The sequence below is a fragment of the Pseudovirgaria hyperparasitica genome (genome assembly GCF_010093815.1).
Source record: "Pseudovirgaria hyperparasitica strain CBS 121739 unplaced genomic scaffold EJ05scaffold_5, whole genome shotgun sequence".
NCBI lineage: Eukaryota > Fungi > Ascomycota > Dothideomycetes > Acrospermales > Acrospermaceae > Pseudovirgaria > Pseudovirgaria hyperparasitica.
Genome location: NW_022985553.1, coordinates 897,352 through 922,444, shown reverse-complemented (window position 1 = coordinate 922,444; position 25,093 = coordinate 897,352). Strand labels below are relative to the sequence as shown.

The following is a 25,093-nucleotide window of genomic DNA, read 5'->3' as shown; positions in this document are numbered from 1 at the left end:
TATTTATTTTTGGATTCGTGTATGTTTGAGAACATGGAAGCTACTGTGCATCTGAGTATGTTTGATGTGATGTTTTTCGGAGATGTTGTGTGTCTGGGGCGAGTAGAGTCGAGGGAAATTAGAAAGGGGGTTTAGCATTAGGTCTGGAACTGGGATTGTTTGGAAGGGGACAGGAGATGATTGACGAGATCTATGTTTGCAGCTCAAGTACACAACGCGGCGCATTTCTCTGTGCAGTGTTTAGGTAGTAAGAACGTTGGTGTATTATATCTTGGTACATCGTGGTGAGTTGTAATTGTATATGTTTTATGTAATATGGAAGCTTTCTTTAGGGGTTTAGGAGTATCGTGCGGTTTTTGGTATTCTTTACGGTTCGCCTTTGATTTCGCGTAACAGTCCTTGATGAGCAAGACATTTTGTGTTTGCAACTCTCACGATCTCTGAACGAATCGATTGCTACTGGTGATGCATGAACAAGACGTCGTCCTATGCCACCGTGTTCGTATACAAGCAGCCAGGAATTTGACTATTCTTGCTCAGTGATATTCAGACTCATCAAGGTGAAGGACTTATGTGAACAATTGCATGGTACGATGGCAGCCAGGTGTTACCGGCTGAGTTATAGTCTAATGTTATGAAGATTGGGGCGAGTTTCTCACGATACGATAGCCGGCGTATAATTAGGGGGATTGATCTCTATACGACAACGTCATGATGCGTCACTGTGGAAATACACTCAGACATGCTTTGTTGCTAGGCTGACGCAGAAAGCAGGATTGATGATGAGAAGAACTGTCCTGTGGAGAACTCAAGTAAGTGTCAAGGTTACGGTCGCCCCAGCTGCAACGGTCCGTCGGACGCACAATCTGACCATAATGCCCGATTGTAGACGCGCGACTGCCCTGTCAAGCACCACAGGCCCAAAATATGCAGATTTGCTCATTTGACGCGCCAAGTAATGGACTTTGTACCAGTCAACAGGTTCAGCGAGCAGCCATGGATGTGCGGAGCTGATATCTGCGATGACCACTAGCTCGCACCAACTGATACTAAAGTGAGCGAAGAACAAGTCGTTGTTCGTCGTTCGGAATCGTGCTGAGTGTATGACCCCACCCCAACCATCATCATCGGGGTGCTCTATCCAGCTTTTTTGAAACTGCGGCTGTAGGGCACCGTTGGCATCCTGTATTATGAAGCTCGAGACCCTCCCGAGTCTACGTACGTAACACGTAATGGCCTCTTCACGCTCTTGGATATACACAGTCTGGTACTCAAATTTGGCAAGATCTTCATCACGAATGAAGACAATGTCGAGGCCTCGAAGACGACACCACTGATCTCCATCGCTTTCCAGCCAGAGACATATGTGGTGCCCTGTATGCGGGGGAACCAGGTCTATATCTACGTGTTCTTCAATCTCGTCTTCGTCTTTCTCCAATAGGACTTTTTCGAGATGAAAAATCATGTCAAAGACTCTGTCTCCATATACTCTCTGACGATGGATCCATACCGCAGTCGTCAGCTCTTTGGTCGCAGACAGCGGGAAGTGAACGAGCAACCCACCGTTATAGTACGCAAAGTCGGGCACTTTTAATACAGGCAGACGTATCTTGAGTCCACGATTGGTCATTTTTGGCGGCATTGTAGATAAAGTTTCCACTACTTCCGGGAATTGGATATCTGTGCTCGATACATCGGCGTAGCTTAGAGACTCCTGTCCTGTACTATTGTATCCAAACGCGTCAGGAGAATCGGCAAATGGGCCGGACGAGCTTCTTCGGTTTGTCCTGAAGTCCAAGATGTTCCATATGAATAAGGTGTAATCATCGGTGGTTCTCAGTATCTCCTCCTGCAGTCGGCGGAACGCCTTCGTCCCTTCTCCATACAACAAGGGCATGTTTATATTGAAGATACCCAGCAGACAATACGCAATGTCTTCGATTTTTGTTGTGGATCGACCCGCAGCCCAGGACAACTTTTGAGCCACGTTCAATTCCACTCCGTACCCGCGGATGATATTCAGTTGGATTCCAGTTATTGATGATATTTGAGATGCCAAAGTGGCCTTGGTCCCAATTTCACTCCAGTCTGGAGCGTACATCTCAATGCTGCCTGGAGCGAGCAGTTCTTGAAGCGTCCAACCGCGTGTGAACCAACGGCACTTTTTGAGGGAGTCTACATAAGCGTTTGGCGAGTCCATGTAGTCAGGTTCAGTGCAGTTCGGCGGATACTTGAAATCGTCGAGGTAGGCATAGCAGACATTCGCCTTCTGATACCAGGCAAACATCGAATTTATAGCCTCACCCAATTCCGCGCTACTTTTCTTGTCGATACTGACCCAGGCTCTTTTAGCTTCTTCTGGGCGGGAAAGAAAGGAAGGATTGCTCACCAGCAAGTGTCCATCCACACCCACTCAAACCCAACTTCTTTTGCTTTCTCACAAAAACCGTTGAGTTTAAGGAAGCCATTCTTCTGTCTGGCCTGGGTTTTGTCTTCTTTGATCAGGTCCTCGAAGGTAATTTCGCCTACGCCCCACGTGTGCGAAAGGATAGCATACGGCGGAGTGTTCTGGACTATGAACTCTCGAATCTCGAGCGTAAATGTGTTGAGCAGTCTCATGTTGACCTCAAAACCAGGTCAGTACAACTTCATAATCCAACGATGACGGTTTGAAGTAGGACGTGACAATGAGATGCCACCAGGCTGCCATGCAAGGCTCGGGTATCTCTCGGACGAAGTGACCGGCGCATCAACATGAGCCACCAACGTGTTGATAAAGAATATTGAAATTGCAAACATGTCCTGTGATGTTCTTAGGAGTACCAAGTCTCACCATGCGCTGTCGCTATGGATGTGTGAAGAAGTACCGATTATGTATGCTCCAGTTGGTCTCTCATTGGACCCTCACAAAACGCCCGCCAATAATCATGCCCACGAAGCGACACTCGTTTCTTCGTCTCTCATTGACATAAAAGGGAAAATTACAGAGCAGTCTTACTGCTCACCATCCGCCCGATCACTCTCCTCGAACACCAAGTCAACTTGCTTGACAGGATGCACTAGCATCGCAGGCAAGCACATTCTGCCCTCACCTTCTAATTCTTCTTGCTCGCCTCCGTCATTGTCAACCTTGTAGCCCATCCATCTCTTCCATAGATTGGGCGCAAAACCAGCATCGTAGTACCACGTAGTGCCCCTGAAATTGTGCTGTCTCTCATCGCTGAAAACAGACAGTCTTGCGCCACCAGCAGCGCCATTACGTCCTCCGTTGAAGATGGCCGCAAGATAATCCGTGGGCCATCTGCGGTCAATGTAAACTGGGTGTGGGGCATAGACAGCCTTTAGACCATGATGAAGCGCGGTCGACGCAGGCCACATCTCAGAGAACATAGTATGTCTCTTAAGTGAGGACTCTCGGTGCATGGTGTTTAGTAGGCGCTTGCTCAGGCGGCCAAATGTGATGATAGCGGTACGGCGTGGAGGCATCCCACGGGTAGTGTTGTAGCCTGTGACATCGTCTGCAAGAATCCAGTTTGTGCCATCAGGGTCGAAAATAGGATTGAAAGTGATGAGATCAGCATCTTCACCTACGCCCCATTCGTACTTATCACTCTTGAAAGTGACTCCTTCAGGTGGATTGACGTCATTGTCAGTCTCTAATTCATCGTCAAGGGGAGGTAGGGGACCCCAGATTGGATCCTCGGCTTTCCCTGGAGCCTGAGCATTGGCTGGTAGGTTTGGGTGATATTCGCGCAGCTTCTGGTACATGTTGCCTTTGGATCCCGTTCCATGCTCTGTCTGATATTTGACAAGCGTGTTGAAGTCATCCCATGAACCGTGTTCGGAAGGCACATAAAAGCGGGACGATCGCTCCCAGAGAAGCTTCCTGGGTTGCTGACGAGCCCACGCACCGACTTTATCGAGGAGATGATAGAAGTGACCGGTGTAGCGGAGATCCATTTCCCATTGCCAGAAGAAGTCATACTCTGGATGCTGGTGCGCGAAGTACTGGAATGGCATGAAAGTACTGCGGTATACACCGTGGACGGGAAGGTCTCTGTAGAAACTTTCTGCCAGACCACCATAAAGCAAGCCCATCTGTCTTTCAGTCCAGAGCGTGCCCATGCCGCGGAACTCTTCAGGGAGAGATTCGTTGAGAACACGCTGGTAAGTCTGGTCATCCGACCAGATAGGCAAGTTGTCGTCTTTGACATGGACTAGAAAATGGACAGTATATTCACCACCTGTCTGGATGGCGAGTTCGGAGATGACGGCTCGCAGGTACCATATATCTTCATCGTCGTAATTGTAGTCCCACCAGGTGCGGATTATGACGGCATTACGGGTAATCTTCTTATTCTTCGCAAGACGTTTTTCAACATTCTCTTCAGATGCGTGAGTCTTTTGAGTTTTGATCTCTTCTACCGTCTGTTCGCCAGTTTCTTTACCCATGGTCTCTCGGTGTGGCCCTCCAGAACCCATGTTGTAGTAGAAGTGGTTTTTACTTTGAGACATCTCTGCGAATCGATTACGATTGGCTGCTAAGCATCGATCCTGAACATCCGCCCAGTCAATGTTCCGATAGTCGACTTCAGAATCTTGTTTCCACACCTCTTCAATGCCCTCCCTATCTCCTGCCATTCCTGAGCCACTACCTCCAAGCTTTTTGCTGTAACCGTAGCCATAAGGACCAAGTCTGCCATAACGCTCAAAACAGACGTCTTTGTTGAGACCAAGAACGTCGTACGAGCCAATGACATTGTCTGGAGTTCCTTTGACCACGCCACTGTAAGCGTATAGCTGTGGGATCTTGACAGTGTTTTCTGCATCAAGATAACATTGTTTGACTGGGCCCCATTCGGCAACATACGCGTCAGACGAGTAGTCCGGGTAAGGATTAAACTTGGAACCATATTTCGTGAAGTCCCAGGTCTTATCCTCGACATTGTCGCGTTGTTCAATCCTCTTCTTTCCAGCATAAACGTCCGGAATGTTCTTGCCTTCACCAGGATACTCTGGCTCATTCTCTGACCTCTGTACCAATGTACGAATTCCACCATGATATCTCTTCAAGAATGGGAAGGCTTCCCAGACTATGGGTTGTGGTTTCGGTTTTGATAGACCTAGCGATACTGCTCTTGACGACGCCGCGCCTAGCTTGGTCAATGTTATGATGAACAGAATTATAAGACCACCGAGAACCAGCGAGAAGCATCTTGTAAAGGCGCGCGGGGAACGTATCCGCCATGCTCCTGACCGCCATCGAGGCTTCTGGAATCTTGATGGTCTAAGCATTGGCTGGTGTGAGGCGGAGGAGACACGAGATGAAACTGCGCACGAGGGAGGAGAGTCGTTGGAGTCGTTATCGTCAACTAATGGGCGTTTCTCGAGGTCGTTCCAAGCATCATCGATATCATGCGCCGAGACCTTCTGGTAGGATTGGCCCTTTCGTTTGGCGAGCCGAAGAGTGTTCATGTGTGCAGCAGACTTAAGCACGACATGCGCGAAGGGTTGTGGATGAAGTGCACGAATTGGAACGAGCGATTCAGCTTGTAGCTAATTGTTTGACGGCTCTGAAGAATGAGTGTCGGGTCGAAGCAGGTCTTGCGTTGATCAGAAGGTTGAAGTCCTATAAACAGCTTATAGAGATCAGAAATGTTTAGTAATTTGCGGGTGCCTGACGATATTAGTTATTAGTGTTGTTGGCCCCTATCGATTTCGACGGTTGGCCAAGTGATGCCCACGCGTTAGCAGAGCGATCCACATGTGCCCCCACAGTTTTAGTGTGGTAGACTGCATCATGATGCGCAGTATAGAGCACGAACTGCGTCTTCTGGAATCCATTGTGATATGCCATCTGGACAACCAACATATTTATTCACTTCCGCATATATACTAACTATGTCGCGCCATACAGTCATAGAAGATGCACTCGTGACCTCGCATTACGATCTGTTCCTGCGAGTCGATGCAGCAATTGGTAGACTATCTCACAGATCCCCTTAGCGCTTTAGACTATGCTGACCCTTTTTCATTGTAGAAAAGAACTCAGCCTTGAGACCTCTCTTCGAGGACCTGTGCGCATATATATATGCATTACAAAGCGAAATCCAGGTTGAGAAGCCACCTCTAAAGAAACGCAAACTGGATATATCGAGCGATGCGGCGAATGGTGACACGAAGGCAGCTGAAGGCACTTGGGCCGATATCAACGTGGCTCCCAGCTGGAAAATGGCAGATGTAAGCTTCTCCATACCACAGAGAAAGAAGCTGCACGTCGAGATTGTCAAGAAAGACTCGAAAGCTGGAGTGAAGAAGGGAGGCATACGGGGAGTAAATGCAGCAAGCAACACGGTTGAGTTCGGGGCCAATTGGGGCGAAATTGGTAAGATGATAGTCAAGATACTGGGCAGTAGCTTATAAAGATCTAATAGCTGCATAGATCAAGTTTTCTGCCTTCCTGTGCCAGAAAAGGCCAAAAAGCAACACAACTTCGTAGTCCTACCGCGCGGTGCAGATGGTATAACGCCAGCAGCAGAGGGGGCGGCCGCGCCAGAACCTATTGTATGGACGTATGTTGAACCGACTGGTAAGGACATCAAGGAGGGCGAGGATCCAGGCCCTGGGACGACGTCGAGAGCCATCGATCAGCATTTGGGCCTATACAAAAAGCAAGTCATATACCCAACAGATAAAGAGTTCTCGAGCAGTATACCCCAGCCGCACAGGAAAGGAGAGAAGGCATACCATGTGAAAGCTTTCAGGGGTAGCAAAGAGGGTGAGCGTTATTTGACTTGAGACTCGAAGCAACTACTGACTCGTACAGGCTATCTGTATTTTACTTCTGTTGGAATACTCTTTGGTTTCAAAAAACCGCTGGCATTCTTTCCATTTGATATGATCACATCTGTGTCATACACATCTGTACTCCAGAGGACATTCAACTTGAACATCGGAGTTACAGCTGGCGAACAGGAGCAAGAGATCGAGTTTGCTATGCTTGACCAAGCAGATTTCTCGGGAATCAATGAATATGTCCAAAAGCACAGTTTGCAGGACACGAGTCTGGCAGCCACACGCAAGGCCAAGAAATTGAACATCAACGGCCCACCGAAAGGAGGGGAAGAGACCGAAGTGCAGGAGGACGGTGCCACCGAGTTGGCAAAGGCTGAAGCGGAGCTCCAAGACTTGGAGGACGAAGAAGAGGAAGACTACGATCCTGGATCGGAAGGTGACAGTGATGGAAGTGGATCATCATCTGAGGAAGAAGATTATGATGAAAATGCGGGAGGGGACGAAGATGGTGAAGGCGCTGATATCATAGCTGAAGAGCTGGGTAGTGAAGCAGAAGAAGTCGAAATGAGCGATGATGAAGGGGAGTGATGATCAATCAAAACGTCACGTCTAGGATCGAATTCTCGAAAATGAATATCTGTAACCAAGGATCATTTCATTCTAGAAATCAATAATCCCGAAAACGCGTCACATATGTCGTCCGACCCTACTTCTGTCCTTCGCTAAATTGAAGATACGTGCTACCTGGCAGGCGTATCGGTAGAGCAAAGTTTCTGGGTATTACATGCGACCTTAACACATACCAATTGCGACGGCTCGATACGGCATAGATAGACAAGACTCATGATCAACTCCCAAGACCCTATATATGAGACCTCGACACGTACCTCCCTCTATATTCAACGGTTCACGAGCTTTCTTACACCTCTCTGGTCTCCTAACAAAGCTTAGAACCGCTGACGAAACGCCATCCAGTGATACCCCCTAAACCAAAGAGATCCCAACGGAAGATTCCTCAACGATTGTCTCGGCCAAGAGAATCTTACTCGCTCGTCCTTCTTCCACCTTCCAACGTGCTCGCGAACCACACCATGCCCACTACTCTGCTCTCTTCATGTCATGGAACACTATCATGCGATTCTGTCCAATCTTAATCCCGAGGTCTCCGTTGTCGACATCACCAAGCACAGTCCAACCATGTCAACCTTTATAGAAGCTGTATCAATGAGATCCAGATCAGGAATCTCGAGGCATGTCAACCCTAGACCCATGCATCTAGACCACCTCGACACCTGTCTCACCGAAACTATAAACACAAGAAGCTAGCCACAGAACCCCTAGAATCAACCCACCCTCTCCACCCGACTCGAGCCCTTCTCCATCAACGTAACAATCATAAACCGATCCGGCGTCGGACACATCCGCTCCACCCCAACCCTCACCGACCGCACCCCCAACCCCTTCATCTCCGCCCTCGCCCCAAACTTCTCCACCATCCGCACCGCCGCCCGTCCAAACGTCGTCCCCAGCACCTTCGCACTCGCCGCCTCCATCGCCTCGTCATACCCCGTATCCCCGCGCTTCTCACACCATATCAGATGCCCGTCCACGCCGTAGAACCGGCTCGCCAGATCATACGCATCCTTCATCGCGTCCGCAATCACATTGTTCATGATCCCGTCGTACACCATGTACACGGCGCGAAATGGCGCGTTGCCTGTTCCCTCCTTATCCTCGCCCCAGACGAGGCCGTGGAAGTAGAGGTCCTCGGAGTAGATCTTCTGGTCGTGCGGTGGCGGGGGCGCGTCGCCGGCGTAGCAGATCGTGATGAGGATGAAGGCTACGTTGTCGATGATGTTTGTGGTGTAGACAAAGTCGCAGGGGTGTGCGGCGCCGGTGTTTTGGATCTTGAAGCTTTTCCAAGGACGGGGTTGAGTGGAGAGGTTGATGCCGTGGCCGTCGGCTGTGAGGGCATATTGGAGCTGTAGGTGGGTGCCGCGAGTCAGTCCGTCGTGAGGTTGGAGGTCAAATGTGAAGGCGTAGGCTGGGTTCTGCTGTGTGGGTGCGTGGATGTGGATGGCGCCTTGGTCTGGTTTGGACGTGGCTGGGTAAGGTCCGAATAAGTTGGGATGCGACGGAGGGTATGGTGCGCGTGGAGGGGGCGTTTGATACTTTGGAGTGCGCTGCCAGAGAGAATACTTGGATGATCTTGGGGCTGGGCTGATGGCCTCATCTTGGCCTCTGTGGTTCGGCATGTTCTCAGGGGGTATGGGATTAAGAAACTGCTTTTCCAGCAGTTGATAGAGCGCATCTGAGGGCTTTCGCCGGGATTGTATGAGCGAAGAAGAATATTGGACCTTGCAAATGGGTACTTGACGTCAAACGAGTCATCTAGGTTTGAGTTTTTCCAAAGAATGTTTATATACTTCACTACTGCACGTGAAAACACCATCCGCCATAGTGAACAGTGTTGCCGGCAATTCCTTGGCGGGAATATCACAACCAAGCGGTACTCGCATGATACAGTCAGCCAATGTTTCCGGAAGTTGCGTGTACCATTAACAAAGCTTCTTAAGTCTCGCCGGTCAGGTAATCACCGTCATGGGACACCGGAGACACCCATACTAACTTAAGAACTTGACCTCCTCAAGCCCCGGACAGATCACTGTCTCCTCAGTACATCACCTCAGCACAGTGAACAATCCGCGAGTGAACAACGCCCCAGTGAACAACGAAAACAACAAAACAGACCTCGCCAGCAGCCCATTCCTCCTAATGCGCAAGTGACCATCAAACTTTCAATTTCTAGTCAAGCAAAGATGCTGCTCCAGCTTATTGACGTCACATTCTGACCTTTTCGTTGTGTTACCTGATTCCGAGTTACTGCTTTATGAATTTCCCTTATTTCTGAGTGGGACATATGCTAAGCTGCGGATTATTGATGTACAAGCCTCTTCTGGAGTCGAACTCTGATCCACAGGAGAGAACTTGTGTCCATAATGCCGCTGACTTGACGTAACAAGTGAGTACTAGATTCCTTAGCTGAGTGCCCCCCGTCTGAAAGCTCGATGTTGAGAGGTTAGGGCAAGTGCTGATAACTGTTCATATAGTCGAATAATGTTAGCTATTGAATAGTCTAGTAAAACATGTTATATGTCCTAGGATACCAGACTCTCAAGATGTCATCTCATCTCACCTCCCTAGGCACAAGATTCAGCGTCAGAATTACCTGTGAATCCTCTACGCACGACGAGCTAAGAAGCCCAGGTCTTGTCTGATATCTAAGACTCTACAGGGCTGAATCCAGGCTTCATATGTAACCGACACCACAGTCCTCTCATCAGTGAATCAGTCCAGGCTCTCAGTTCATTCCAAAAACGCTTCATTGATACGAAGACCATGCCCAAGTCGGTTGAACCATATCATGCTGGGTCTTTAACTCCATACGTACAGATGAGACTTTTCCTCAACTACATTGATCGAACCAAACATCCCTTGCAAATGCATTCGACCATCGAAACCCAAACATGCGAAGAAGACGATCGTCATACATGTCATCTCAACATCCACGCCATGCATCCAGAATCCACTACCGCCTACCGCCTACCTTCTACGCCACGCCATGCCGCGCCACGCCCTCTGACTCCACAATTACATTCAAGAGCTCTGCAACACCGCTTGCTTTACGCCCTCTGTGACCTCCTCGACAGCCGTCTTGTCACTTCCGACGCCCTGGTCCGTACCCTTCTCCGTGGCCTCGACACTTGGCTCCACACCGGCTTCCTGGGCAGCTTTTTGCTGCTCTGCCTTCTTCGCCTTCTTCCTCTCCTTGTCCGCCTTCTTCTTTGCTGCTTTCTCTGCAGCCTCGCGTTTTGCTTCGAGCGCGGCAGTACCGCCAAACATCTCGCGCCACTCCTTCTCCTTCTCGGGCTTGATCTGACTGAATAAGTATGCTGCTTTGCCAATGGTGTGGCCAGCGGGTATAGTATTTGGCGTCCATGTGTCCGGGATGATTTGGAGCGTGGACTGTAATTGCGAGAGCACGGAGGCTGTTGTACCGGGCATATATGGCTCGATGAGGCTGGCAAGGAGATGGACATGGTTGATGGCCAATCCCGCGACAGCGGCACATTTCTCTGGCTCGTTCTCGGCAAGTTTGTTGTCGATGCGGTTATCCTGGAGTAACTTGTTGCCAAGATCCGAGAAATGTAGAGCAGTAACGAGACCTGCGCGTAGCTTCACTGCCGTCATTTCTTCATTATACTGTGTGAGAATGGCATTCGCAGCACGAAGGTGCTCGGTATAGTAGTCGCCAAGAGCGGCGTAGTCAGCGTAGTCGGGAATCTTCGAGTTGTAGATCTTTGAGTTTACAAACTTGATGATGCGGTTGACGAAGTTACCGAGGTTCTTGAGGAGCTCGTTATTGTTGCTTGCAATAAAGGCGGTCCACTCGAATTCAGTGTCGCCGGTCTCTGGACGACGGGAAAGGAGGTAGTAACGCCAGACATCGCTTGAAACACCAGTTTCCTGAACGTTGTTGCCGAAGACGCCGATACCACGACTCTTGGAGAATTTTCCTCCTTCGTAGTTGAGATACTCGGTGGTGGAAAGATGATGGAGCTTTGTCCATGTCTCGCCCGTTCCTAATTGACATCCGGGAAAGATGACGGAGTGAAATGGAACGTTGTCTTTTCCTAGGAACTGATATAGGCGGACGTCGTCCGGATTTCTCCACCATTTCTCCCACTCGTCGGTATAGTTCGCAGTGATACTCGGGTACCCAATGCAAGCTTCGAACCACACATACAGGACCTTGTTTTCCAAACCCGCAACCGGCACTGGTACTCCCCATTTCAAATCACGCGTGATACCTCTTGGTTTCAAGCCCTCATCTAGCCATTTCTTCGTGATACTCCATCCATTTGCTGACCATGCGCCGTCTTTCGATGCTTTCTGGGACCACTCATCGATCATTGGTTGTAGCTTGTCCAGTAACAGGAACACGTGTGTTGTCTCTCTCGGCACAGGGCTTGCTCCGTCCAGTTTGCACCGAGGTTTGATTAGTTCTAGTGGATCTAGAAGCTTACCACACTTATCGCACTGATCTCCCCTAGCATCTGCGTAGTGACAAAGCGGGCACTCTCCTTCTACGAACCGATCTGCCAAGAACGATTCATGCTTTTCACAGTACGGTTGTATAGTGACCTTCTCTTCTAGGTAACCTTTATCCCTTAGCGTTAAGAACATGGCCTGAGAAATCTCTGTGTGCTGCTTGGTCGGGGTCTTGCCGAAGATGTCAAAGGCAATATTGAACCATTGGTAGACCTCAGAATGTATCTTGTGGAACTTGGCACACAGCTCTGCCGGAGTAACCCCCTCTTCAATCGCCTTTGTTTCGGTCGCAGTACCGTATTGATCCGTTCCGCATACGTAGAGGGTCGGCCAGCCGCGGGCTTTGCAGTATCTGTGGTAACTTCAGCTTTGCCAGGCGTGGGAAGCTTCGGATTGTGAACTGACCTGGAGAAGACATCGGCCGATAATACACTTCCAATGATGTTTCCCAGGTGAGGCGTGTTGTTCACGTAGGGAAGAGCGCTCGTGATAAGGATATTCCTCTTCCCTGGTTGAGGTAGGATCTTTTGCTCGGTCGCCGCCATGGCGCGATGAAGCTCAGAGGCTGGAACGGAGATGTGAGATATGGACTGGAATAGGGTGAATTGAAGGAACGAAGATTATATATTTCTCTGTCGTGTGCCCAGGGAATGCGCAGGTCGCGTGCACGGTAAGTGAGTCTGACAACTTCGGCTGTTTCGTGAGTCAAGATCGTGAGTCAAACTCCGGTCGGCCATTTTCAGAGCTGCCCCTCGCATCCCCACGTTTTGGTTGCCTCAGGCACCAATCCCGTCACGATACTCCAGGGTCCAACGACTCCCCTGATTCACACATCACTCTTGATCGTTGATTCCAAGCCACCCTGAGCTCCATGTTTGATTTTGACTCAACTATGCTATTCAATGTACAGAACTGACCACCGCCTTATGTTTAGAACCCTTGTCTTTCCTTCTTCCCCTATCACGACCTTCTCTCGTTGTGGACTATTAACGTTGCGCCATGAACGAAGCAAAACTATCAATTATATCGATCTCACATCCTCTAACCAGAATGATGTGCTCGCTGTTATCATTCACTCGACGTTGGTAGCGCTGTGAAAGCTATTATCGTACAGATTGTCACTGAAGCGAAAATCGGTCTCTTCAAAATCTGCTCGTATTTGGAGCAACCTGTGATTAACCATATATGTGGAACGGCAGGAGTAAGTAATTGCAACATATATCCACGAGGTTCATCCGATATCACAATGCCTGACATGCTAATGCTCGATCCGCCTTATCAGCCACGTCCAAGCACGGGTGCCATAACGGTTTCGAATGACTCAGTCCTCACCGAGAGCCTCCGCGTTGGCAGACTGACGGAAGTAAGGATGAGCAAGGAGAAATTCAAAGATACGGTGAAGCGTGTTATGTAGTGTACACATCTACAATCCATGGCAAACATAAATCCCTGCATGGCAAACTCGGTGTTTTCGGCCTAGCGCACAGCGAACCCCCTTTACATGTCATTCGTGAAGCAACGCTTCACACTCCATCATCGCCTTCGAGATATTCATCGCTTCCCAACCATGATACATGTGGAGTCATTTCTGCAAAGCGAATTCCCCGGTGGTCTCGTGCGTGATCTAATCTTACATCTCCAGTATATGTGCGATTCAATGCCTCCAGCCCCTTTCTCGACATGGACGACCTTAGAACAGGTAGGTCAGCCTCAGACGTCACTTACATGGGACTCTATTCGTACCATCAGTATGTATTACGGGAGGACCTCAAGTACCCAAAGATTACGATACGCCGAGCAATACTAAGACGCCAGTGATCCTTACCTGCAGGATCCGCATCACGTGGGATTAAACGAGTTTACCTGCTGGAAACGGCCTTTGTTAGCCAGTATATAAGCAAGAATCGATATTTCTCCTTGAACCAAGAACTTCAAGTGCTCTGAGAGTCAAACAAGGCAGTTCTGTCTAATATGCGGCTCTCCGCTCTCTCGCTGGCTCTCCTCGCTCTGCCAGCGACGGCAACGAGTAACTGCTCAGACGCCCATAGCAAGCTTACTGTGCGGACATCGACGGGCACCTTCACTGGTCTTATCGACTCCGAATATCCCAATACACGACAATGGCGAGCAATACCATTTGCAGAGCCTCCTGTCGCATCCCGCCGCTGGCTTCGTCCGCAGAAACTCCCCCCATCGCCAAGCATACATCGCTACTCCACAAAGTTCCCGCCATCCTGTCCGCAATTCGTGACCGCAGTGGAGTCAATGTGGAACCTGCCCCTGACCAAAGGTAACTTGATATACAATGGCGCCCAGAACGATACATCCGGGCTCGTCGGCGAGGCAACGTCCGAAGATTGCCTATATCTCGCAGTATGGGCACCGACAAAGGCGCCACCTAAGAACGGCTTTCCAGTCCAATTCTTCATGACCGGAGGCGGCTTCGTAATAGGCGGCATCGAGCTCCCATGGCAGATCCCAACGACGTGGGCCGAGCGGTCTCAGTCTTCCATCATCGTCACCATCAACTACCGCGTCAACATCTTCGGCTTCCCCAACGCGCGTGGCCTAGCCAGCAATGATCAAAACCTCGGCATCCTCGACCAACGCCTCGCTCTCGAATGGATCCGCGACAACATCGCCGCGTTCGGAGGCAATCCAACGCGCATCATGCACTGGGGCCGCTCGGCAGGTTCCATCAGCGCCGACATCCACGCCTATGCCTACCACGCAGACCCAATCGCGCAATCCTACTATCTCGAGTCCGGCACCGTTTCTTCCGGTCTGGCGGAGGACCCCACGCACTCAAACTTTAGCTTCGTAGCGCGACATGTTGGCTGCGCAGCGCCCTGTGGCGCTGCATGTGAGGACGAAGACGGTGCCGCAGAGCTGGACTGCATGCGTCTGGTCTCGTCCGCTCAGATCTCGAACTTCATCGGCCGGTATGGCGACCGGGCGGAGCAGCCTGCGCTCTCGTTTAGCGTTGTTCCCGATGACCGGATCGTGTTCCGCGACTACGAAGCGCGAGCCAAGGCAGGTAAGCTTGCACGTCGACCAAGCATGATATCCTTCACAGCCAACGAGTTCTCCTCATTGGCGCCGTGGCCAAAAGATAATCTGACCGAGGGCCCGTGGCAGGCTGCCGTCACAAGCAGAGATATTGCCGCGGTGTGTACGATGTTAAACGCAACAACACGTCGGAACCAGCTTCCCGATGCACCAGTCTTTCGATTCCAATACGCCGGCGTCTTTCCCAACTTGAATGTGTATGACTGGCTTGGCGCGTACCATAATAGCGAAACGCCAATGGTGTTTGGCACATACGGACTTCTGGACCATGTAGCTAATACCACAGACTTCCAGGTTGAAGTCAGCCAGTCGATACAGGACCATATCATGAGTTTCGTCAAGGACCCATACAATGGGCCCCAGAAAGCCTTTGGCTGGCGGCCTCAAGTTGTGAGTGAGCCGAATGGCGGTGATATGCTGCGCTTTGGTGCCAATGGCAAGGCTGTGCAGCATATCGATGGTATTGAGGTGGATGGAGTGTGTGCGGGAGTACGTGAATATGATCCATTCCCGTGAACTATTTGATTAGCATTTTTGGGGGTTAATCGTGGTTCCCCCTCTTATGAATGGAACATAGATATATCTCAATTACAAGATTTCTCAGCAGGGATGTCATAACGAACACGTCGTGAATTCGAACAACATGTATTTTGGATGCTATGTGATTCTCTATACATCGATCGCTACCTGATGCTCCGTGCCGAAGCTGTAATTACTTGAAACTATGATTGCTGGTTAGTCGTATTATATCAGGGCGTATATGAGGCTGCATAGGATCTTGAAAGAGGGACCCGAGATACGGTGGGCTTGTTTGGCAGTGAAGCGGGCTGTAACAGATTCAAGGTGGGAAAGTGCTGGAAGGGCTGCTTTAAAGACGCGTTCTTGACTTTGTATAGTATTACTGAACGCACAACGTCTATACTCTATACATGACGTGAGAAAGACCCGCTTGACGGACAACATCGTCCACCTACGCCGAATCAAGCCCCTGCCCAAGACACATTTCAAAATAAACCCCCCTCCGCCGAATCAGCTCCTCATGTGTTCCCCTTTCAACAACCTTGCCCTTGGCAAACACAAATATACAGTCACACCCCTTGACCGTACTCAAACGATGCGCAACCGCGACCTTGGTACAGCCTTCACTGCCCTTCTCCAACGCATCCTGGACAATCTTTTCGCTCTCCGTGTCAAGCGCACTTGTCGCCTCGTCCAGCAACAACAGCTTCGGCTTACGTATCAACGCTCGCGCGATCGCAATACGCTGTCTCTGTCCGCCAGACAGCTGCGTGCCACTCTTTCCACACAACGTACGCAGTCCGTCCGGAAGTGAGGCCGCGAAGTCGTAGATATTCGCCTTGCGACACGCGTCTTCGATTTCAACCTCTGTTGCGGTGCCATGGCTGCCGAGTGCTATGTTGTCCGCGATCGACATGCCGTACAATGTGGGCTCTTGCTGTACGAGCGCGATGTTAGTGCGGTATGCACGCGGACATAGTGTGCTGATGTCCTGCTTGTTGAAGAGGAAGCGGCCGGAGGCAGGGTCGTAGAAGCGTTCGAGAAGGGCGATCATGGTCGTCTTGCCACAGCCCGAGGGGCCAACGAAAGCAATTGATTGAGAGGGTCTTGCAGTTGCAGAGACGCCCCGGAGTACGGGGATGTTGGGACGTTCGGGGTATGCAAATTGGATATCTTGAGCCTGGATGGATGCGCCTCTGCACTCATCGGTGGTATCGGAGTCTGTTGGCCCGTAGTTAGGACCTATTTCGCGGACATTTGGAACCTGGGCGTTGAGCCAGAAGATATAGTTGGCCGAGGTAACGGCCTTTGTAATACTGGTGGAGTATGAGAAGAATTGTGCTGCTGCTTCGCCTGAGAAGAGCACAGAGAGGAATGCAATATAGAACTGCTGGAGGTCATATTCCCCGAAGGAGATAAGTCTGGATCCATACCAGAAGCCTAGTGCCATGGCGAGAAGATTGACTGCCTGAGATAAGGAGAACCAGAACATGGTCCAGAGCAGGAATTTTGCGGAGCGCTGCTCGATAGAAGCAAGGCTATCTCGGTATCTGTCCAGAATTGTGCGCTCGAGGGCAAGTGATGCCACAGTTCGGATAGCAGATACAGACTCAGCAGCCAAAGCAGCACTGTCTGCAAACCGTTGTGTGATTGCATCGTCAAGGGCGAACTCCAGTCGAATCCGAAGGTAGCCAAAGAAACAAAGTGCGGGGAGCGCACCGAACACAACGACGAGTCCAAGTCTCCAAGCGATAGCTATGGCAAGGATGCTACTGGATACAACATTGACCATAGCCACTATGATAATCCCGACATTCATGGAGAGCAGCTCTTGAACATGTGTTGGTTGGCTTGACAGCCGTGACACGATTGCACCCACGGTGTTTTCTGGCTTGTCAAAGAAACTCATGTCCTGTCTGATTGTATCATGAAACATTTGTGAACGATAATTGTATGTGAGAATCTTTCAACGATCGTTAAGAACAACTTCTTGCAGCGGAATCCGGATTACTCACCTGGGAAATTTGATTTGTCCACCAACCCATGCTGAAGTAAGCCAGCAGAATTACTATGGCGACAATGAAGAACATCAGTGCGTAAAAGTCGCCCTGGTCGACCATTTCATCTGGCGGTAAAGTGAAAGCAGTTATGCTCCTAGCAAACAGTATGGCTAGCGCCGGGTACGCGAGACCTAAAGTACACATCAGGTACGATCTGCCTTACGAAGATGGCTTGTGCTTACCACCGAGTGTACCATCAATAAGAACGAGGAAGAATAACAGCCACAAAGATCTCTGCTGCTTGATGATTAAGTAAATGCATTTTAGCAGTCCATACCCCATACTCCTTTTCGGCGTTGACGGATCATCGGAAAAACTTTCGACTTGGACTTCTGTAGTCTTGGTTCGGAGCAGCTGCATGTTCTCTTCGCCGCGGCGGATTTCTTCGTCATCAGTAATGAGTCCACCGTCATGTTTTTTGCCGAGGTCTTGTGCTTTGACCAGACGAGCATATGCGCCATCAGGGATCTCCAAAAGCTGGTCATGCGTGCCTTGTTCGATGATCACTCCCGCAGACATCACAGCAATATTGTCTGCCTTTCGGACTGTGGAGAGCTTATGGGCAATGATCAAGGTGGTTCTTTGAGCGGACACGTTGTCAAGTGCGTCCTGTACGACCGATTCCGCCTTCGGATCGAGCGCAGAAGTAGCCTCATCCAGTAGTAGCACGGTTGGATTGGATATGATGCTTCTAGCGATGGCTATGCGTTGCTTCTGTCCACCAGAGAGTCTACCAGCCCTCTCGCCAACATGGGTATGGTATCCCTGAAAGGGTCAGTGGGGAGATTTCGAGAAGTTCTTGCGGGGGACTACCTCTGGGAGCGTTTCAATAAAGTCATGAGCGAATGCGGCTTTGCAGGCACTCTGGACAAGCTCCATCTGCTTTTCCTCAGAGGCTTTATACCATTCAGTACCAACCAACCCATAGCACACGTTCTCGAAAATCGTCACATTGAACAATACAGGTTCCTGCAGCCTGTTAGTCAAAGACTTGGACGCATGGTCTGTCCGGAGACGTACTTGTTGTACAAGCCTGATGTTTGTGCGAAGCCACTCAATGTCCAGCTCTTCGATGCGACACCCATCAAGACTTATTGACCCTTCGATTGGATTATACCATCGCTCGATCAATCCAATGATAGTGCTTTTTCCCGAACCACTTGCTCCAACTAATGCAGTAGTCTTCCCAGCAGGTAGCGTGAGGTCCATCCCCTGGAGAACGTGAACATTAGGGCGGCTGGGATAGGCAAATTTAAGCCCTTTGATATCAATTGTACCGTCACATTTTGCTGGTCTTTTACCTGAATTGGATAATGCATCTATGGATGGCTTTCGGTCGATGACTTTGAACAACGCACCCGCCGCAGAAGCCGCTTTGGAAAGATGCATCAGCTGGGGAGCAACTTGGGTTATGGCCGTTGCCGCTAGTATTACTGCAAAAATGACACTGTTGGCCGTCAGAAATGTCTTGGGAGGTCTGAGAGGACTGAACATACGTTACTATGCTGCCTGGTTGTGACGTCTCTCCACGAGCGTAGCGCCTGATCCCTTGCCAAAAGGCGAGTCCATAGCCTGCGTATATGCAGAAGAATTCGACGCAGTAGTAACAGGCGATATTCAGAGACTTCTTCATTCCTTCTTTTCTGGCGCTGTCTAGCAGCGAATTGTATCTCCCACCAAGTGCTGGGTGTGCCCAAAATGCATGAACGGTTCGCATACTTGCTACAATCTCCTCGGCCACTTGGCCGGCGGAGGAGTAGAACGCTAGGATTCGCCCTTCCTGGATCGTCTCGACTATGACGCCGACGACCATTGATATGACAATAGTGGGTACAACAGCCAACGTGATGCCGGTCAAGGTTGCATCCACAACGAAGGCGATAACAAAAGCAGCGACGAAGGTGGCGACCCCCTGGATGATGAGACCAACTTTCTCTGATATACCAGTATTGATGAGATTGCCGTTGGTTGTGACCTGAATTGAAATGGAGCCATTGCCTTCCTCGTCGAAGAATGCAATGTCTTGCCGTAGAGTTTGCTGGAGGAAGTGGATGCGGAGTGCTTTGGTTGTTCGAAGGGCCGCAAGGTTGAAACAGAGGCTCCAGACATAGGTAAGGACAAACTTGGCAATGAAGAGGTAGATGAAGTAGAGTGTCCAGTCGACGGACCTCGATCGAAACTCTGCAGGGCTGATTGCACCTATGCCGAAATCGTTGAATGTTGTGACAGTTTTGCCAAAGATGAGGTCCATCAAAGGTAGAACACTGCCTGAACCTATGGCAGCAAAGGTGCCTAGTACGTTCAAGAACCAGCTGAATCCATCTGCGTAGGAAAAAACGCGCTGATATCTATGTAAACAGCTGAACAGTGGACAATACATCACGATGTTACTCACTAGGTAAGATTTGAAACCCGCAGCTCCATCATCGGACGATATCTCGGATATATCCGACGAGCTTCGAGCTACACTCGATGACTTCTCAGTCGAAACCATGTTTGCTGCTCTCAATCCCGCGTGCTTTCGATTGATGACAATATACCCAGAAAGACAGGTGAAATTGTCGAGGGTAGAGATAGAAGTTGAATGTTCCTGCGTACAGAACGGAGAGGCGCTGGGTTATGGGTCTTCAGAGTAGATCTTATAGCCATGGTGCGCGACCTTATGCTTCAAAGCAGCAGCCCTTCCAGACGGGCCAAAGAGGTCGCTGACAAGATCGGCCTGGCTGGACTTACGACACAAGCACCTACATCATACATCGAGGAGGACTTAGAAATACAGATTGAACGGCGGCCGTGGACACCGAGAACAACATATTGAGCGTCAAAGGAGGTTGTTTCGATTCGGAGCCATGACGTCCTACATTTCCTTGGCGTTCACTCCTTCCGTATGTGCTGCAGGAACCATTATCATCTCCATCTCGCACCATCTCCGGCTCAACCGTCCTGTAAGTAAACCCTAGATGGCCGTAATATCATGATTCGAGACTGCAGTGTCTTTGTAAACTAATGCTCTGGCCATATGGAAGAAGGAGGCGTAACTGCTGAGTCATCAGGGTTCCACGGATCCCGAGGACTCCGAAATCTCTTAGAGCAATGGATTCGCCTACTCCTCTTCAGCCTCCAGCAAATTTCAATACCGGGATAATCAATTCCCAATCATTTTCATTTCACCTTGCTCTAGTTTCTGCTCTGAACGCTCTCCATGCCAGCACAAGACGCGGGCAATCGGGTCGCTACAAGCCCGTCGCCATTTTTCAAACGAGCGGTAAGTGTTTTTGGCTTCATGCCTGTGCTACCATGGTGACACATATATGCTGACATATCAGCTATAGTGCAATGCCTGCAGAGCAAGAAAGGTGGGCGTCTCCTCGTGAAGCGAGGAGTCATCATTAACCATATAACTACTCAGGTACGCTGCGACAAAGCATCACCATGTTCGTCATGTAAAGCGTCGAACATCCCATGTAAAACCAGTAATCCCGAGCCCAAAGCTCCCCGAAAACGACTCCATGTAACTGAAGAATAGTTGGTGGTGACTCCTGTGTGTCTCAAGCAGGGTTGACTGATAGGCGCAGTGAGAGAAAAATCGATTTCATCCAGGAGAGGCTAGCAGACCTCGATCATGTCTTCCACTCTGGCGAGAACACCAGATACCCTGCACCATCTTCATCTTCTTCTTTGACACAAGTACCCAAGACGTCTCCGCGTGCCGTATCCCGAGCCGCGTATGCATCCCCTTTGTCAGCTGATGACCTCACCAAAGAAGAGAGACAGGCCTATGAAGGCGAAACATCGATGCGTGCTCACTCTGCATATGCTCGTGACCTGCTCGAGAAAGCAGTTCAAGAAGATCCCTTTGCTGCAAGTAGCCCAGCCATGTCTTCAGCCTTGGCACATCTGCGACAACTCTCAAGCCGTCATGAGCCCACACCGGGTACAGTTCCACCTGCGAGACTAGGGGGCGACTCTCGATTTGACTATCGGCGACTAAAATTGCCACCGACGGATGTGGTGTTGAATCTACTACGGCAAGCCAAAAGTACAATTATGCCATCATACAAGCTTCTGATACCTGCCTGACATGTCCGACTTTAGTATCCCCGACTCTTACTTTCTTGGATCCCTTCGCCGTCTTGGATATCGACCAGCTTACAGAACTGTGTAAGGATGTCTTTTTCTGCCTCGATAACTATCCCACGTCAACAGCAATACTGGTTTTCGGTCATCTCTACTGGCTCGGATGCGACTCTTCTGGGGGGAGGCTGGGCTACGATATTGAGCGGGGGCCACAGAGTTCTCTGTGCAAAGACAACTTGGAGATCGCGCTGTCCAACCTCGAGGTACTGTCTCCCGGAAACGAGAATCTCATATCGGCTCTTCTCTTCGGAGCATGTTACGCCATCGAGACCTGTAGACCGACCATGAGTTGGAAGTTGACAGCGGCCGCAGCTAGTGCTGCGCTCTCAATGGGCTGGCATAGAATGTCCGAAGATGACACTGACCAGCAGAGGCGACGCAAAGCACAGATCTTCTGGTACATCTATGTCATGGACAGGTCGATCTCGCTACGGTTTGGGAGAGCAGCGATTCTGCAGGATTATGACATTGATGTCGACCTGCCAGACTATGGCAGCTCGCCTGTGGCTCAATACAGTACCAAAGTTGTATGCTTATGGATTCGTACTGCCCGTGTTCAAGGCCGGGTATACGAGCAATTGTACAGTCCTGCTGCGCTCAAACAAAGCAGAGAGGTACAAAAGAACCATGCGAAGTTACTCCTGCATGAGATTGAGACAGTACGGGAGGAAATCCCTCAAGTGAGTTCCGCTGACAAAATTGATGAGCTAAATCTAAGATTCCACAGCTGTATCAGCACCACGAGAGTCTGAACCTGCCCGACACAATTGCAGGCATACGTGCGGTGAAGCTTCTTTGTATCTCTGACGAGGTAGTAGTCAATGTGGTGTGCTGCATGATTGCTCGAAGCTCCAGTGATGCTGGTCTGAGTCCGGATTGCTTAGGCTATGCCAGAGCTGCACTCGCACTCCACCAGAAGGCTGCTGACAGTTATGTTGACATTGGAGAAGACTCCTGGTCCCTTTACATCCACTGGTATGTTCAATGATCGGATATCACTCTTGCATGAGCTAAATCCATTTGCCACAGGACCATCCTTCAAGCCCCCTTCGTGCCCTTCATCGTCCTATTCGGGAATGTTCTCAGCACCCAAGATGCAGGTGACCTCCAGCGCATGGAGAAGTTTGTTCAAACACTTGCGATGGGCCAGACTACGGAAGGATCACGAAAGATGCATGCACTGTGCTCAACCTTACACCAAGTCGCCAATCTATATGTCGAGGGTCACTCCCAGTCCAACACGCCATCATCGGCCCCAGACCAGGCCGTAAACATTAGTTCTCAAGCGTGGAGCGCACTAAATCCATACTTGAACACCATGGGGTTCGCAGGAGGCCCAAGTGTAGACAGCAACGTCGTGATGAACAACAGTATTGGCGACTGGTGGAATGGAAACCAGTATATGATGGGGCTGCTCGAGGATGACACGCTGGGCTATCTCAACTGAATTATGAAAGTCTTTGCATCGGGCATATGCTAGCCCGTTAGCAGGTGACCGCACCCCTAGGATGTTCATTTTATGCCGTTAAAGCGGGTGCATGTACTCGGCTTACTGAAGCTATGTCCAGCTGTACCTATGTACGAGCTGTTTCACAACACGACGATGCTAGCTCGAGAAGACTTGACGCAACTCATGGGTAAGATAACTACTCAGCGCCGTATATCCTTCAAAGCCACCCACAACTCAGGCTTCATCGTAGAATGAAACACCTTGGGCGGCTTCAACACGCCATCCAACCCCCAGACACGATTCCGATCCACAAACAGTCCCCTATCAAGCTCAATATCAAAATTCCACAACAGGTGCGCCACCACAAGCTGCATCTCCATGTACGCCAAATTCTTGCCCACGCAGACCCTCGGCCCGTTCCCAAACGGCACCGACGCAGCAAGTCGGTCATTGGCAAACCTCTCGTGTGTGCCCAGCCACCTCTCCGGCATAAAAGCGTCTGGCTCGTGGAAATTGAGAGAGGAACGAGTCGATGCCCAGGGCGATACGGCGACTGTCTTCCCCGCGGGGATGTGGTAGCCGTCGATCACCGCTCCGCCTACCGGCACAATCCGCTGCTGACTCGCGCCCGAGGGAGGGAATAGCCGGAGTGCCTCTTTGATGGTGGCTTCGAGATAGCGCAGATGGCGCACATTCGTCCATATGATCGCCGTTTCATCGGCGAGCGCGCTTCTGATCTCACCCGTCAAGCGCGCGTACACGTCTGGATGTGTGCATACGAAATACGTCCAGCCGGCCAATGCCGTCGCCGTGGTGTCTGTGCCCGCGCTGATGAAAAGGCCCATGTTAAGGATTACTTCGGTGTGCGAGAGGCTTTTCTTCGACTCGCTGTGCAGGATTTGGTATGTGAAGTCCGGATGGTCGCGGTCTGGGTCGGCGAGACGACGCAGGGTTTTCTCCTTGGAGTTTGCGAGGTGCGTGAGCCGCCATTCGGCTGCTCTGCGAGGGATGAGGAGCTTTGTGAGGATTGTCTCGAGCGTGGTGCCGACGCCCGTGATGCGGCGGATGGCTTGGGTCCAGGTTGCTGCGACGAAGACCTTGATGACGGATGTGGACCAGGATGTTGCGGAGGCTTGGTCGAGGCAGCCAAAGGGCTCGGCGAAGCAGAGGTCGCCCATGATGTCGAAGGCGAGGTATGTGTACCAGTCAGAGAAGTCGAGGGGGCGGGCTCCATTAGCCGCATCACGCAGTACATTGATCCATTTGTGTATATGGCGCCGTACTATGCTCTCGTGCTGGAGTAGGGCGCTGTTTGTGAAGATGTACCCTATTGCCCGACGCTGTCTGGTGTGTTCTGCGTTCAGTGCAAGACTCACACCGGTCTCTCCGTTGACTTGTCCCACCGCGCCAAGAAAGATGGGACTCTTCTCCATTAGACCTGCCTTCTGTATTAGAGGTCAGTGTGCATGACTTGGTATGACGATGGAACATGGTCATACTCGGTGGCCATATATCTCGTCCCGCGCCTCTACGCTGACAAAACTCAGCTCGTCAGGCGAGACGCGAACCACAGGGCCATATTTCTCGTGCAGAGACCGATAGTAAAGATGCTGCTCTCCGTTGACGAGGTGGAATGCAGCTGGTATTTCTGAAATGCTATTGAGCCACGGGCCTGGTACATGACTGAACGGGTGGAAGAATCGACGTTGTATCGCTTGCGTAAGGATGTATCCGATCAGCTGCCGCCGTTAGCACTGCATAAGGCAGACGAAGACGCTCTTACAAGCGCCACTGATGTTATGCCGAGCACTGCTGCTGGAGACTGAAGGAGGGCATCTGTATACATGCTTTGTCACCTAATCAATATAGCGAAGAAAATGCGATGTCAGGGACGTGTCGGAGATATAAGCATTCGCCGATCCCGGATAAGCATATTACAACCGGGATTCCG

At 50.5% G+C, this 25,093-nt stretch overlaps 9 protein-coding genes across 9 annotated transcripts; 3 read left to right on the top strand and 6 right to left on the bottom strand.

Annotated features, from left to right (window-relative positions):
• Nucleotides 1-808: 808 nt before the first annotated feature.
• EJ05DRAFT_498956 (HET-domain-containing protein) lies at nucleotides 809-2,619 on the bottom strand (the record flags this gene model as incomplete). The annotated part of the gene is made up of 2 exons (XM_033746757.1): nucleotides 809-2,333; nucleotides 2,390-2,619. The coding sequence occupies 2 exons, from the start codon at nucleotides 2,617-2,619 to the stop codon at nucleotides 809-811; spliced, it is 1,755 nt and encodes a 584-aa protein (XP_033602204.1).
• A 375-nt stretch (nucleotides 2,620-2,994) lies between these two features.
• Nucleotides 2,995-5,475, bottom strand: EJ05DRAFT_437211 (uncharacterized protein; the record flags this gene model as incomplete). The annotated part of the gene is made up of 2 exons (XM_033741779.1): nucleotides 2,995-5,268; nucleotides 5,320-5,475. 2 exons carry the CDS (start codon nucleotides 5,473-5,475, stop codon nucleotides 2,995-2,997), a joined length of 2,430 nt encoding a protein of 809 aa, XP_033602203.1.
• Nucleotides 5,476-5,901: 426 nt separating this feature from the next.
• On the top strand, nucleotides 5,902-7,383 carry EJ05DRAFT_498954 (Rtt106-domain-containing protein; the record flags this gene model as incomplete). The annotated part of the gene is made up of 4 exons (XM_033746756.1): nucleotides 5,902-5,980; nucleotides 6,041-6,385; nucleotides 6,443-6,778; nucleotides 6,827-7,383. The coding sequence occupies 4 exons, from the start codon at nucleotides 5,902-5,904 to the stop codon at nucleotides 7,381-7,383; spliced, it is 1,317 nt and encodes a 438-aa protein (XP_033602202.1).
• Nucleotides 7,384-8,092: 709 nt separating this feature from the next.
• On the bottom strand, nucleotides 8,093-9,050 carry EJ05DRAFT_484664 (uncharacterized protein; the record flags this gene model as incomplete). The annotated part of the gene is made up of 2 exons (XM_033745362.1): nucleotides 8,093-8,101; nucleotides 8,148-9,050. The coding sequence occupies 2 exons, from the start codon at nucleotides 9,048-9,050 to the stop codon at nucleotides 8,093-8,095; spliced, it is 912 nt and encodes a 303-aa protein (XP_033602201.1).
• A 1,402-nt stretch (nucleotides 9,051-10,452) lies between these two features.
• Nucleotides 10,453-12,452, bottom strand: EJ05DRAFT_436766 (methionyl-tRNA synthetase; the record flags this gene model as incomplete). Its single annotated transcript, XM_033741764.1, has 2 exons — nucleotides 10,453-12,259; nucleotides 12,313-12,452. 2 exons carry the CDS (start codon nucleotides 12,450-12,452, stop codon nucleotides 10,453-10,455), a joined length of 1,947 nt encoding a protein of 648 aa, XP_033602200.1.
• Nucleotides 12,453-13,878: 1,426 nt separating this feature from the next.
• On the top strand, nucleotides 13,879-15,492 carry EJ05DRAFT_463186 (fatty acyl-CoA hydrolase; the record flags this gene model as incomplete). Its single annotated transcript, XM_033742707.1, has 1 exon — nucleotides 13,879-15,492. The coding sequence occupies one exon, from the start codon at nucleotides 13,879-13,881 to the stop codon at nucleotides 15,490-15,492; it is 1,614 nt and encodes a 537-aa protein (XP_033602199.1).
• A 349-nt stretch (nucleotides 15,493-15,841) lies between these two features.
• On the bottom strand, nucleotides 15,842-20,537 carry EJ05DRAFT_509456 (multidrug resistance protein). Its single transcript, XM_033748098.1, has 7 exons — nucleotides 19,951-20,537; nucleotides 19,052-19,896; nucleotides 18,576-19,002; nucleotides 18,369-18,524; nucleotides 17,738-18,320; nucleotides 17,511-17,686; nucleotides 15,842-17,458 (listed from the first exon to the last, which is right to left on the bottom strand). Exons 1-7 carry the CDS (start codon nucleotides 20,047-20,049, stop codon nucleotides 15,947-15,949), a joined length of 3,798 nt encoding a protein of 1,265 aa, XP_033602198.1. The 5' UTR covers nucleotides 20,050-20,537; the 3' UTR covers nucleotides 15,842-15,946.
• A 111-nt stretch (nucleotides 20,538-20,648) lies between these two features.
• Nucleotides 20,649-23,139, top strand: EJ05DRAFT_498949 (uncharacterized protein; the record flags this gene model as incomplete). The annotated part of the gene is made up of 6 exons (XM_033746755.1): nucleotides 20,649-20,820; nucleotides 20,888-21,080; nucleotides 21,131-21,594; nucleotides 21,651-22,372; nucleotides 22,420-22,667; nucleotides 22,722-23,139. The coding sequence occupies 6 exons, from the start codon at nucleotides 20,649-20,651 to the stop codon at nucleotides 23,137-23,139; spliced, it is 2,217 nt and encodes a 738-aa protein (XP_033602197.1).
• Nucleotides 23,140-23,342: 203 nt separating this feature from the next.
• Nucleotides 23,343-24,988, bottom strand: EJ05DRAFT_492383 (cytochrome P450; the record flags this gene model as incomplete). The annotated part of the gene is made up of 3 exons (XM_033746030.1): nucleotides 23,343-24,587; nucleotides 24,642-24,881; nucleotides 24,926-24,988. 3 exons carry the CDS (start codon nucleotides 24,986-24,988, stop codon nucleotides 23,343-23,345), a joined length of 1,548 nt encoding a protein of 515 aa, XP_033602196.1.
• Between the last annotated feature and the right edge of the window lie 105 nt (nucleotides 24,989-25,093).

What these genes read in the sequence shown, in the direction of transcription:
- EJ05DRAFT_509456 (XM_033748098.1), bottom strand. Translation starts at nt 20,049, where the DNA reads ATGGTTTCGACTGAGAAGTCATCGAGTGTAGCTCGAAGCTCGTCGGAT. An exon ending in CGGGTTTCAAATCTTACCTA is followed by an intron (nt 19,897 to 19,950) that starts GTGAGTAACATC and finishes CATAGATATCAG; the next exon opens with CGCGTTTTTTCCTACGCAGA. An exon ending in CAACCAGGCAGCATAGTAAC is followed by an intron (nt 19,003 to 19,051) that starts GTATGTTCAGTC and finishes GACGGCCAACAG; the next exon opens with TGTCATTTTTGCAGTAATAC.